Source organism: Odontesthes bonariensis, chromosome 2, assembly GCF_027942865.1.
Source record: "Odontesthes bonariensis isolate fOdoBon6 chromosome 2, fOdoBon6.hap1, whole genome shotgun sequence".
NCBI classification, from domain to species: domain Eukaryota; kingdom Metazoa; phylum Chordata; class Actinopteri; order Atheriniformes; family Atherinopsidae; genus Odontesthes; species Odontesthes bonariensis.
In genome coordinates this window covers 14755890-14769679 of record NC_134507.1, presented here as the reverse complement: position 1 = coordinate 14769679, position 13790 = coordinate 14755890, and the positions used below count along the sequence as shown (strand labels likewise).

The window sequence follows — 13790 nt, the reverse complement described above, 5'->3', positions numbered from 1 at the left end:
ATCACTTGACTTCACCCTCTTGCTCTTTAAAAGTACACACACGTACACACACGCCTTCGAAAATCAAATGCCACAATCTGCAAATCACAAAGAGTTTAGAGTCTGTGGAGTCCGTGTGGCCGAATATTTCTTATTTATTTTTTGGTTAACACTGAATATTGTAGCAGCCACATCCCTACAAATGTCTCTTTGAATCTTCTCAATCCACTAAAGAGGTTGGAGGAAGAAAGCAGAGATGTATAGAGTGAAGGAGCACTTGCTTTCAGAGATTGAGGGTGCAGTCGTGGGATTGCAGCACGGCAGCAGCTTGAGGAATCGCTGCTTTATGGTTTTTTTACTTTGGCTGGTGGAGGGATTACCTGCAATCGCCAACCATAGCACATGGGTTAGATATACACACGCATATACATGCACGCAAGTCTGTGGTTTAATTCACAGATACATGCCTGTAAAACCAAAAACATGCAACAGACAGATGCAACAATAAACTGCTGTAGCTGTGCTGCTGGCTTGGCTTAGCGAAGGGAGACCACGAGCGCTTCAAAGGTGTATTTTAAACTGTGTCCGCCTAATGCAGAGAGTTGTTTGATTTATGCTTATAACTGCTTGGTTTGTTTCTTCCGTTGAGCACTCATTGACGTATTTGAAAAAAAATAAAATTTATCACCCTGCAGCTTGACTCCTTGAAACACGATTTATGAAATCAAATGGTAGTCATATAACAATGCCACATTACTGTCAGTGCACTGCTCAGGTGCAGAGAACACCTGCACCTGCACACCAGCAGAAACAGATAAAAGATAAACGCAGAACACAAGCTGTTTAAATCAACAACCGGATCAAACTTCTTGATAACAGAGTAGAATTTGCCAGGAGAACCAGTACAAGCTCATCCCAAAGCAAACAAACTTCATGATGTTTCTGGCAAAGACGATAAAGTCAGTAGACACAGACAAAATTTTATACATAAACCCACGCTCTTCTGTCTCTTAGTTTCCATGGCAACAATATTTTCACCCCTTTTAGGAGGACCCCAGCAGTCTGAGGGATGAAGGCCATTATTGGGTGAAAATCAACAGAACCACAGCACCTCCACTGACAACCTAGCCTCTGCGATATGTCATCCTGTTGTCTCTCTGCTCTGCGAAGCCTCAGGGACTCTGGCCCTCCTGACCTGTGGCTCTGGTATTATTCCCAACCAGTGCAGGCAGAGCACATTGTCCAGCGTATAGCTGATTCATCCATCCAGCTGCCTAGCACAGGCCCAAGCCTACGCCCCAGGGTTTGTTAGCAGGTAAGTAATTCATCTTTTCCCACATGAACTAAACAACTGACCACAATGCAGGGATCAATATCATATTCCTTTAAAGAGAGTATGCACCTTGAATGCATTTTCTGACCCCTGCCATTGCGCAGCATCTCACATCTTGGGAACAACTACTAAATGGACTTTGAGGTGAGGCTGATTTATTGACCTTGTATCCTCTTCATATTGCTAGTTTAACTGACAGGGTGGGAGTACACCACATTTTATAAGTTCGGCAAATATTTTACACAAATGTGCAAGATGTATGACATAGAAAACAAATATTTTTTAGACACACAAGTAGTCTATCAAGTTATTTCAACTTAGTCTATGTTTCCAAAATAGTTCTCAATCAGTAAATTAGTTCAATAGATGCTAAGAAATCCCAGCCAACACATTTTTCAGATTTAAGTTATAAGTGACTGTTTTTGAATGATATGAAGGTTTTAAAAGAGACAAATGAAAATACAAATGAACAGCTGAAGAGTTTTTTTTTTTTTTTAAATCATTTTTAGGGTCTTAGCACAGAGCTCTGACCTTGACATAACCGTTAAGATCATAAAAGCTGAATCTCCTGGAGAAACTGTTATTAGATGCTTGTTTTTGGATTGAGAAGCCTTTTCCTCTGTCACTTTCTCGCCTCCATCTCTGTTTTGTTTCTGTCTCTGTATTTTGCCTACATACCTATCTGCATTTAAAACAGTATTTTCTAGAGAACCGCTATATTATTCCTCTTTGAAGCAACGTGATGATGAGTACTGTCATTCTGGACCGAGGAGGCACAAATCTTTCTGGTTTTCTTTCCATGCTTTTCAGCTGTGGTGCAGGATGGGGACATTGTTAGCTTTCAGCATGTGCTGAAGTATATTATGAAATTAAAGCTCAGCAGTATCCCCCTGGGTAATGCTGACAGACCATTACAGCTCCTCAGGAACTTATCACTGGGACACTTTTTTTTATGGCAATATCCAAGACATTTTTTACAGAAATTAAGTGTTTCATAAACCCAAGAGATCTTTCTGTGTCCGTCTCCACGTTTTCTGTGTCTGGTGTCCTGGTCGCCCAGTGCTTAAGACCCATTTCTTACAACTTAACTATCGCACTGGTTCAACACATTCTTGCTACCAACTTACATTACATATGGAGACTTGGTGAAGAGCCCTTCTAACGTATATGATACCCCTTAATCATCATTTTCAACATGCAGTTGTAGTCTTAAGTTGAAGTACTTCGAAAAATTTGAAGTAGATGAGACTGCAGCCCAGTGTTCTCTGCTGGTGACATGACTTGTTGCAAAAGGAACCGTGATTACCAATGTCCAAAGATTCAAATCATTACAGCTGCAAACAAAGTAGCTTTAGTACCTAAACCAAACAGTGACCAAAAACGACCCTCAAAGAATTTGGTGTCACAGAACTTAAGTTTTACCCATCCATCACCCCTGAAGCTGGGCTTTGTCTGTTGCAACAAGTCCTCACACAGCATCCTGCAACTGTAGATGACTCAACTTTGCATGTTGATAAATGATAAAAAACAGGGTAACCAAAACATTCAAATAGGATGGCAAGTGTGACCAAATGTCATGATGATGAGTGATGAGATGGAAGTGGGAATGTGTTGCACTGGTCTTTAAAAGCAAAACTGCCAAAAATAATAAAAGCTGCCACTCTGAGCATGAGCTTGGATAGCCCTGATGACGCCACCAGGATTGCAGTTCCACACTTTGGAAAGCTCCCAACAGAAATACAAAGGAAAAGCTCTCAATGATGAGCAAACTCATTGAAGAAGAATGAAATTTTTTTCAAAAGAACAGTCTTCATCCAGTCCAGAATCCTGAAAAAAGTCCTGATAAAATAATATACTTAGTCTTAGATGTTTACGCATGAAGCATTGCATGAGGAATCTGTAATGTCTTTTTCCCAGTATGATTCATGTGAGCTGGAGAGCCATAGAAACACTACACAGTTCTTTCATCCTCTTAAAAAAATACTCACAGATGCACAAGCAACACAGGACTCAGGGCGTGACAAACATGAACGCTATTTAGTGAGGAAATTGGGCCAGCGTGTTTAAGTCTGATTAAACACAGAAACCCACACAAATGCTTATGTACACACCCCCATTCTCAGCTGAGTGTGTTCACCCCCCCCCCCCCCGGTTAAACAATCAGACTAACTCTGTGCCTCTCTCTCTTGCTTTCTTCATGTTTCTCTTACCTGCCACAGAGAGGTCGATAAGCCCCAGAAAGTGCATCAGTTTGAGGGAGCTGCAGACCACCAGGAGGATCCCCACAGTCTGCAGCCCCTCCACCTCCCACTTGTCTCGGAAGAACAGATGCATCCCTTCCTCCTTCCTCTCCCTCTGTTCCTGTCAACAGAAATCTTTCTCCTGCCTTGGGGCGACCACGTTCCCACGCCCGCCCCCCCTCAGTTTCCAGGCAGGAACGTACTGTCTTCGTCTCCTCAGTCTCTCCTCTCAGTCTCCCTCTATATGCCGGTGTTCGGCCATCCTAACTCTGCACAGCTCTCCACCTGCTTTTTTCACTGAGGGTAGATTGTTATTCTGCTTTTTCGTCTCCCAGAGCGGTAAGTGCGTAGCAGCAGGCTACACCAAAACCGCCTCCACCGACTCATAGGTTGTAAGTTCCAGGTGAAGTTCAGACGATTCACTGTGTGTCCTGGCAGGTTGGTGGCAATTGTTTTCTGACTCTCTTTGGTTTTCCAGCGACTGACTCTCAAACTCTCTCCACACTCCGCCTGTCCTCCCTCTCTTTCTCGCCTTACCTCCGTCACTCGACTGCTGTGTCCCTCCCATGCTTAATTGGGTCAGTGGTGGGACCGAGTGAAGGGAGGAAAGAGGAAAGGGATGAGAAATTTAAGACGGTGAAAAGGATGGAAGAGTGCAAGGAGAGTAGTTTAATGAGGGGAAAAAGAAAGGGGGAGTCATACAAAAGACAAATGAGCAGAATGACTTGAGAAATGAGAGAGGAGAGACCCTACAAGGGCAAGATGAAACAGTCAAAGCGGGGGGAAAAAGTGACCAGGAGAATGGCAAGGACAATATCCAAAAACAAACTACAAATCAAAAAGTGATAATGGAGGACAAATTCAGGAGAAGAAGAAAAAGAGAAAGTCAAACAAAGGGGAGAAGAAAAACTGACGACAGGAGTGTGATGCATCTGACCCAGTAGCTGCTGTGGACAAACTCACAGATGTGGCAATCTCCCCCGAGTGTAAAGTTGACACGTGCACACACAAAGACACAGCCTGGAGGAGAAATCTGGCTATAACATGTCCTGCATATGGAGTCTGGCACAGCACTGAACATTTCAGTTGGGATAGGATAGCCTATATTGATCATATGTGTCATATGTGTCATATGTGTCGTATGACACAGTAGTCACAGTAGTCATACCTATATTAGTCATATGTGGCACACTGATATCAACACAAAGGAAAATAATCATATCATTTAAAGACAGGAATGGAATCACAATGATGCAGTTAGGTGAGGATGTAGAATATTTTTGATTTGGATTGAGCACACCAAAGGGAATATATGACCAATGTTGGGAGTCTTTTTAATTCTTCAACAAACTATGCATCACTGTAAAATATAACCACAGGAGCCTCTGAAACATAAACCTGCAGTAAGATTTGATTAAGATCAGTCCAAACAGAAATAGGTATAACCTGGACTGATATGTTGGGCTTCTACTGAATTCAGCCAGTCAGTATTACGGTGAGCCCTGTGATGAACTGGTGACCAGTCAAGGGTGTAACCTGCATCTCTCTTAATAGCAGCTGGGATAGGTTCCAGCCCCCACCAAATGGATGAACGGAGTATTACTATCAGAGCTGATGTGGTATTAAAATGAATGATTTTTTTTCAGTCACAAACATCTAGTGTATTGTCCTCTACTGCTAGTCTTAAGATTCCAGTTACTCTGGTATCAGAGCTGCAAAAGGTCCTCCAGGTGAGAAGACAAATTGTGATACTTGTAACTTTGTTTACAGTTGAGTTTCCTCAAGTATTTGGCAGCTGTCTCCTTTGTCTTTTTGGAGCCAGGTGTGATATTTGGACAAAAAAGTGGAGCTGTAAAGCGATAAAGCCTTTGACAAAAGTGGGTATCATGGATTAGAAATATATATCAAATAAACAAACTTTTTCCAAAAGGATCAAAAGCACACTGATCAGAAGAAGTGAATCTAGCTAATGACTCCATAAAAACCGATGGGGAAAAACTTGACGTATGATTTTTAACAAGGTTAATATTTTTTGAATGGGAGTCTGTTGAAGGCAGTAAGGAACCTCTGCACCAGCTTTATGTCTGAGAGGGTATGACTGTGTTTTTTTTTTTTTTGTATTTCTACAGTCTTTGACTCTAACTTATACTCGTCAGAACATGTCCATCAAATCAAAGAAAATAGCACCAGAATTCATATATGCTTCTCTTTATCCCCAGTTAGGTCTGTCACCTTCAGCATCCACATTTACACCATTCTGTAAAATGGCAGCTAACCTTTCAACGTAAGATCTTTTACTTTTTAATTTTTCAGTTCATATACTGAACCTAGAGAATTTAAATGGGACATTTCAAGGTCTGACTTTCGATTTTCAGGGCTGTAGCCTTTTTTGTCTTTACTGTATTTTAGGCAAAATGGACACGTCTCTATCCCCGTGCCTTTGGTCAGGTCGGCCCAAAGTCACACAGAGAGGAACCAGGAAATAGTGAAAAGGGTTGATCAACACCTTAGCTGGGTTTGAATTGTCCACTTCCTCACTATGTTGTCCAGTGTAGTATTTTGAAGTATTGTTTGAAATCCTAACTAAAGCTAACGTTTTAAGTTGGCTAATGGGATTTTTCTATCCATTAAGAATGCCTGGCGATCACACTTCTCCTCAACTTTTCAATAACAAAGTGGATGGTATCCTTTTCTGCCTAAAATATAGGGCCTTGATCAATATTTCTAATACTAATATATGTACAGACAGTTGTTCTGTTATATTTCCAACTGAACGTTTTGGGTTAGAATAATTCATTAGGATCTTATTGATGATTAATATATATTTACTAAATTCAAAACCTGTGTCGGTGGATCACGTTTAAACACAAGTCTTAAAAACATCATGAGTGCACACAGATTTGTATCATGAAATTATATGTCGGTATTGTGCTTCTGCTTGTGCTTCTCAGCATGTATTGCAGGCTTTAGTTTATACAACACATAACTTTCAAAATGTGATGCTGCTTTTTTGCAGCACCACAACTTTTAAGTAGAGTCCGAAATGCATCAGCAGCCGTCTACCCTACCCCATACCCTAGTGAGTCCACTACATAGTGGACACTATATAGTGAATGAGTAGACAATCCAAACACTAACTATTCAAATTTCCCTCGGGATTAACAAAAGTATCTATCTATCTATCTATCTATCTATCTATCTATCTATCTATCTATCTATCTATCTATCTATCTATCTATCTATCTATCTATCTATCAAACCTTGACTGAATCCATCTGTTGTTTGACTAATGATGTAATTAATACAGTCACAGACTGAGATCACATTCAGTGCAAGAAACTGGGACTAATAAGCTTCTAAACTTACAAGCATTAATCACTCTGTTAATGCTGCCAATACAATCGTTTGTGCATGTAAACTGAGACTAAATGAAATATGCCCGAGGAAAATACCACCCTACAGCTTGTATTGCAAAACATTATATTACCAAACAATTGTGATATTTTTATGGACACAAAGAAGTAAAGACACAATATGAATTCTTAAGTGACAGTGACATATTCAGGCCAGTAAAATTCTCAAATACAGACTGCTGTCAGAAAGTCAAATCAAAGATGAAAGTGTGTGAGATTAAGACTATCTCTCACTATCTCTTACATAAGGCATTTGGATACAGTTTCTATTATATACCAAGACAGAGATGTAAGATCAGTATATATTGCAGATTTGGAAAAAGAAAAAAAACTTCTCTTCACTTCACTCCTCTGGTAAATCTTTGCTCAGGCATGACAGATCTTTTATTCTAGGACCACCGTAAGGCACTGACCTTTAATCTCGTTTGTTGCAGGTGCTTCTGATAACGGTAACGTTTAGCTTACTTCACCACACCCTACAACCTCAGTTCTGATTTGAAAAGATGTTTCTAAGTCCAGTTTATCTGTAAAACCACTGTGCGCTAAATTAGCACTGCTAAATAAGCAGCTTCAGTGTTTCCTGTTTAATGTGGCTTCAGCATCGGTGGTCATCCCAAAACGTAATGATAAGTGAGTTATGACGTTTACTGTTAGCTAAACTAGTATTTTTATTTAAAGAAATCACAGCTTTGGAATATGTCTGACAAAACATTTATCAATTTATTTACACTTGGTCCATATTTAAATATTGTGAACAAAAGCTATATGTTGAGAATGAGAAGTAGCATAGCTTCCCTTAGATTATCTTAAATAATCACAAGCAATGCTACATACCTGTAGTTCCCCTCAGAGGAAAGACCTTTAACTCTTATTTGAGACTCACCATTATCATGGCTAAAAATGCAAACAGCGCAGCTTTTGCCTAAATTCAGTGTCCACTAAAGCCAAACTGCAACAGCTTGAGGAAGCCATCAATCTAAAGTGTTATGATACAAATGGCCACTAAGCGCTGGCTCAGCGTGACTCAGAGTGCATCCTTTCAAAGAGCAACCTTCTTCTTCCGTGTGTGTATCTCTCATTAGCTAAATTTGGGCCCATGGTAACTGTGCTTGTGGACATTTTTTTTTTTTTGCTCTGTTTAAAAGTTGTTAAGGATAGTAAGAAGGTTTTGATGTCTGCCATGCAGTCGGCAATTGACAGCTGGCTGTGACTGACAGTCTGCTTTTCTGATGCTTCTTATGTACTCTTGAACTCATCTCGTCAGATTTTTTCACAAAGACATGCAGATTGCTAGAATATAAAAGAAAAATGATAGGACCTCTCAGTCACTATATGCTATATGTAGTTATAATCATGAAAAGTAAAATATAAATAGTCATGACAGAAACATGTTAATGGTGCGCAGGAGTTATGAAAATGTATCTTATGTAGTTGCATGTGAGAGGGAAATATGTATCAACATATTATAACAATATGTAAGTTTTTGAAAAATGCAGTATAATTTCCTTTGGAAGTGATGGTAAAGAATGGCAGAGCAACAATAACCACGGCAGTGAAATAAAAGAGCACAGAGAAGGAAAATAGTCAACCCCATACAGCTCTGCATTGCACACACAGACCGCCCTGCCTAAGAAATCTGACCAGAGACTGGTTTTTAAAGGTATAAATTGGGCAGGACTTGCTGTACTCAGACAACATTAAGTAGACAATATTAGATCATGCCTGGACAGAAGCCAGAGCATTTTTTGGGAAAAGCGTGATCTAATAGCCACTAGAGTTAGCCAATAAAACTGTACACTTTGATTTCACTTTTCAGTCCCAGAGGCTTCTTCCTCTTTGATCTTGGGAGGTTTGCTCCTAAAATAATGGAAGATAACACCTTTGGATCTGATGGCTTTAAGCATAAACTGTGTATCTGAGCTTCAACCAAAGAGATGTCTGGTGAAAACCAATGGATGATCCGAATCAATGACTCTCGGAAGTTCTTCTGGTTATGGAATTTGGGTAAACAACAAAATCCCCATCGAGAGCTCCACATGGCAGCTGTCACTTCAGTGCCAATCCAATACAAGCTCTGTGCAATCTGTTGCCAGATGAGTGAAAGTGTTGCTCCATTTGCTTAGAAACTGAGAGTCTGTGTGATATAATTAGCTGGCCAGTAGTGATCTTACAAAAGTGCATCCAGAAAAAGAACCTCAGATGTTCCTCCTCATCCCCCTTCCTTAAACACTCGCCACCTCTAAAGGTTCTGTAAGAGCAGTGAGGTTCCTTCAGAATGAAATGCATTTCAACCTATTTAGCCAAACTGTGTGCATCAGAAACCAATGGCTTTAAGAAATCCCGAGAGATGTTCTAATATTAATATGTCAAACATTTACTTGCCCAAATCCTAATCTACGGAACATGTTGACACTCTCACACGTGCACGCACACGCGCACACACAAGCTGTAATAAAATGTTAGGTTAATCAATCTAAGTTGATTAGTCTCTGTGAGGCATAGTTTGCCTGAAGCCAGACACACCACATAATTGAAATGCCTCCATATTTAGACATCTACCTGGGCAATTATTTCTCTCTAAACTGATTAAAATGTCTAACAGAGAGAAAGGGGGAGTGTGAGTGTGTCTGCGCATGTGTATGTGAATGCATGCAGGGAAGGAGGCACAGAGGAGGTCATTGACAAATGGTGCTCAAAATTGGCTGGTGTGTTTTAAATTAGATAAGTGAAACGAGGGATCCATTTGCATAGATCATTAACTTTTGAGGATATTTTTAATACTGCGATGTGGGACAAAAAACAGACAGTAGTGCAACATGGCTGAATCTGAACAGCGTGAACGACAGAGACCTACCACTGAGCAGACAGAAGAATCAAAAAGGCTTTCTGTTTTCAGGAATCAAGACTCAATAAATTCATTCTGAATACAGAAACGGCAATATATAGAATATCTTTTAAAATGTTAAATGTTACCCTTGGAAAGTTAATATATCCGAGACAGGTTTGATTCTGATGACTTTAAGATAAAACTTCCAAACCTTCCATTTTCCACTTTCTTGAATGTTATTTATCTAAAGTAATCTGTGATGTTTCATATCTTCTGGTGTCGCAGTTGTTCAAAGCAAGACGTGTCAATGTTAGCTCTTAGACTCTGGGAAACCGAAGTGGGGATCTTTAAACTATTTTCTGATATTGAAAATCAAAGTATAATGGATTAATCAACAATGTATCAAGAAATTACTCAAACAGTTGATAATGAAAATCACATGTAGCCATATAAAACAAGCTGAAAAGACACAAAGCAGACAATCTGTGACCCTTCATTTTACAGTAATTAACTTTCAAACCTGTAGAGGGCAGTGCAACGTAAGACATCTAAACTGCAACTCCATTCACGACCGCTGTCAACTCTACCTATGCTCTCTTTGTCTTTGCTATTGTCCTTCATTTATATTCAGCACCAGAGACCAGGCTAACTGTGGGAGGGTGATGAAAGATCATAAGCCATTAATAATATCCAGAACCATCACAAGCACAATTACAAAGCTGAAAACCCATAGTAACACTCATGTTTGCTATTATGACATTGTCAGAGATCAAAAGCATAGCAGACCAAACAGCATGAAAGCACCCAACTGCTTTCATGCTTTTCCCATTGCATCCTGAATTTTCTGAGAGCAGGAAAGCAGTCAATCTAAATTGGATTTGCATCTCTCACAACAATCCTCTAAACCTATTTCCATCAAATGAGAAACCCTCCTCTCTGGTGTTTCCTGCCAGGAGCCAAATCAGGAAAACATCCTGAATGGATCAATACTAAAAAAGTACTTAAATGCTGTCTTAAAGTTTTAAAATTAAAAATTTAGCAACTAACAGGGTTGGTGCCTCATCCCTTTGTGGTGATAAATTAAACTGTTGAAAGGTTTGATTCCATACAGAAATCTTATGGTGTCATTACTGTCACAGCAACTATATTACAGAGCAAACTATCTATATTTCCAGCCACACAACACATCTTAACTATTTTGGAACAAGAGATGGTAAAACATTGAGGAAACTAAATCAGCTTGCAGCAGCATATGGGAAAGTTACCCCAAAAGTCTAAATGGGATGCTGGCACGAATAAGGATACAATAAGCAGTTGAATCGATGGCAGAAGACAGCAACTTTCTTTAGGTGGTGTAAAAAGGATGAATAATACATACTGTCTGTTCAACATAAAGGATTCATCCTGCTGTAGGGCTCGTGTGACCTCAATAATACTGAAGTATGTATGCATAATATAGGTTAAACAGGGATAAACTCAACCCTTATCTCACTAGTCCAAAGGCAAAAGAGAGAATACAACACCCTTAGCACCTTGTGCTATCATAAGAGCTCTGTCTCGACAGGGCACGGACAGCAGATCTCTGGGGTTGTTTGATTTCTGGAACCAGGATGTTGGCAGTGGATCCTTTCGGGTCAGTGCATTTTGAAATGGGGCCTTTATTGATGGGGCTTTTTCCAGAGCATGCAGCAGGCACTTGTTCAAACTGGGATTAGGGGAGTTTGGAGGCCAGGTCAATGCTTGCTTGTTGAAATGCTTGCTATGTGTCAACATCGCAGCAACATGAATCCCTGAGGCCACACTTTCCCTTAGCATTGCTTCAGGAATAAATGTTACTCACTTGAGTTGTCAGTAGGTTCATGTTATGTCTGACCTGTGTGCATTTATGAATTGCATTTATATCTTTGCACTGTGAGTAATATCTACTTTTTTGAAGATTAGGTATTATTGCACTTTTTTATATATGGTAAATCTATTGCAAACATATCTGTGACACGTTTGTTTGAAATGAATATTTGTTTTGATTTCACAGTGTGTTCCAGGAGATTCATTTGGAAGGTGAGAAAAATGTAAAAAATCTAAGATCTAATTTGTTCCTGTTAATAGATTCATATTTCCTACAATAGATGAGGCAAATATATATATGAGTGAGCGTATGGATGAATGGAGCGGTTTATGGAATAAATTAGGAAGGAATTACTATGTGACTTTTGACATGAGTATAAACCACTTGACTGGTCATTACAGGTTAATAAGCCATGCTTTAACAAGCCAAGCCTGTTCTGCGCAGGACTTACGATGAAACTGTGCCTGAATGATAGATCAGCACCAACTGTCAAACTGTGGGAGAGTAAAATATAAATATTTGGGAATGAAGCTGTCAGTCAAGAATTTCTCTATCCGTTTGGTGGGTCTGAGCTGGGTATACCATGTGTGCAAATGTTAGCGCTAGTTACAGTAGGCTCTGACTTCTTAAAAGAGGCTGACCCTGTTGAAAAAAGGTGCAAATTCATTGTGGAAAATTGAGTTGTGGGGCCGACCTGTTGTGGTATTTACACCACAACAGGTCAAGAGGACCTCAGGAGGTTCTCAGTTTGTAAAAAAAGAAATAATATGCCACCCTTCAGTATATTAGCAGATTTGATGTGGTGGATATAAGATTATTGTCAAATTGATTTCTCATTTCCTTTGAATGATCTGTATCTCCAACCCTTTTGCAGAAGATGGACTCATTACCCCAAGCAGTTTGGTCTGGTTCTGACAGAGAGATGTGACAGGAACACATCATCATGCTTAAGTCTCTGCAGGAGCACCACATTGTAACATTTTATAACCCACCATCAGGTAATATACCGTGCATTAATCAAGGTTATTTCACCCATATAGTGGTTTCTCAGTTGGGGCTTTTGTCAGTTGGCTGGACCAGCACCAGCAGCCTTTTTTCCATGCAGGTTAACACCAGTGTGCATGAGCTTAACCTGCCTGTGAGCTGCGCCTGTAGAGTTGTATTCCAGCCTGTTCTGACACGTTCTACATAAAACCTTATTTTTATTTTCTGCATCAAAATGCTAACCACCTGAGCTTGTTCAGAGATCTCATCTGTCTCATCGTTAACATTGCAGACCAATCTGGGCCTTTCGACACTAATCAGACATGAACAAGTTTGACAGACATTTAATTATGTGAGCTCCAACAAGGTTTGCAATAAAATTGTTAGCAAGTACTCATCCTTCATTGCTGGGAAAATAAGCTGTGCTGCAGCGGGGCGCGTCGATGACGTCATCCAAGTAGACGCATGTGTAGAAAGCCCCCATAAGCCCCCTGATAAACAACAGAACGGTCAGCTTTGAACTAACAGTGCAATAGTTACACGTTCATTCAATTCGTCTTAAAGTATTGGTGAAATAATGACAGATAATGCCTTATTTAGAGGCTGTATTGTCTATGCCCTGTTCACTCCCGTTATATAGATATATGCGGAACTCGAGTGATCTAAATATCTTCCGAAGGACGCCGACTTTAACCAAACTGTTATCAGTGAGTAGATGAATGTATTTTATGCCAGAAATAAGGTCCAGGTTTAAAAAAAAAAAAAAAACTTCTCTTTTAAGCTGAATACAGTAAAAGGTCTACAGACATGAAACTAAGCTTAGTTGATGCAAATCCTTCGAATTCTAATAGTGAGGGATATTTTCAAGGGTTGTGTTTGAGTGTGTGTGTGTGTGTGTGTGTATGTGTGTGTGTGTGTGTGTGTGTGTGTATACATGAATTCATTAGTTTGTTCTCAATGTTATCATCTTTCTGCAGACGTGTGTCAGAAGGAAAGCAACGAAACGTCAACAGCTTCTGTTCTTTTATCCACCGAGCACCTGCCACACCATACAGTCTCATTCAAACACACATCGACACAGATGCACACACATACGACTACTATAATCAAATCCAGAGAAGCGGTGCCAGGAGGAAAATAAAGGTAGACGGCGACAGTGAATGGGGGA

At 39.9% G+C, this 13790-nt stretch overlaps 1 protein-coding gene across 4 annotated transcripts in view; it reads right to left on the bottom strand.

The window, feature by feature from the left end:
• Positions 1–13790, bottom strand: part of LOC142393041 (A-type potassium channel modulatory protein KCNIP2) — a 103084-nt gene that overhangs the window by 6815 nt on the left and 82479 nt on the right. Inside the window, exon 2 of one of the 4 annotated variants that reach the window (XM_075478251.1) lies at positions 261–359. The exons of 2 other annotated variants lie outside the window; for them this stretch is intronic. In XM_075478251.1, coding sequence (XP_075334366.1) covers positions 261–359 — 99 coding nt within the window. Of the gene's footprint in view, positions 1–260; positions 360–3522; positions 3997–13790 lie in introns of those variants that run through there. One more of the 4 variants, XM_075478248.1, reaches the window with a different exon arrangement.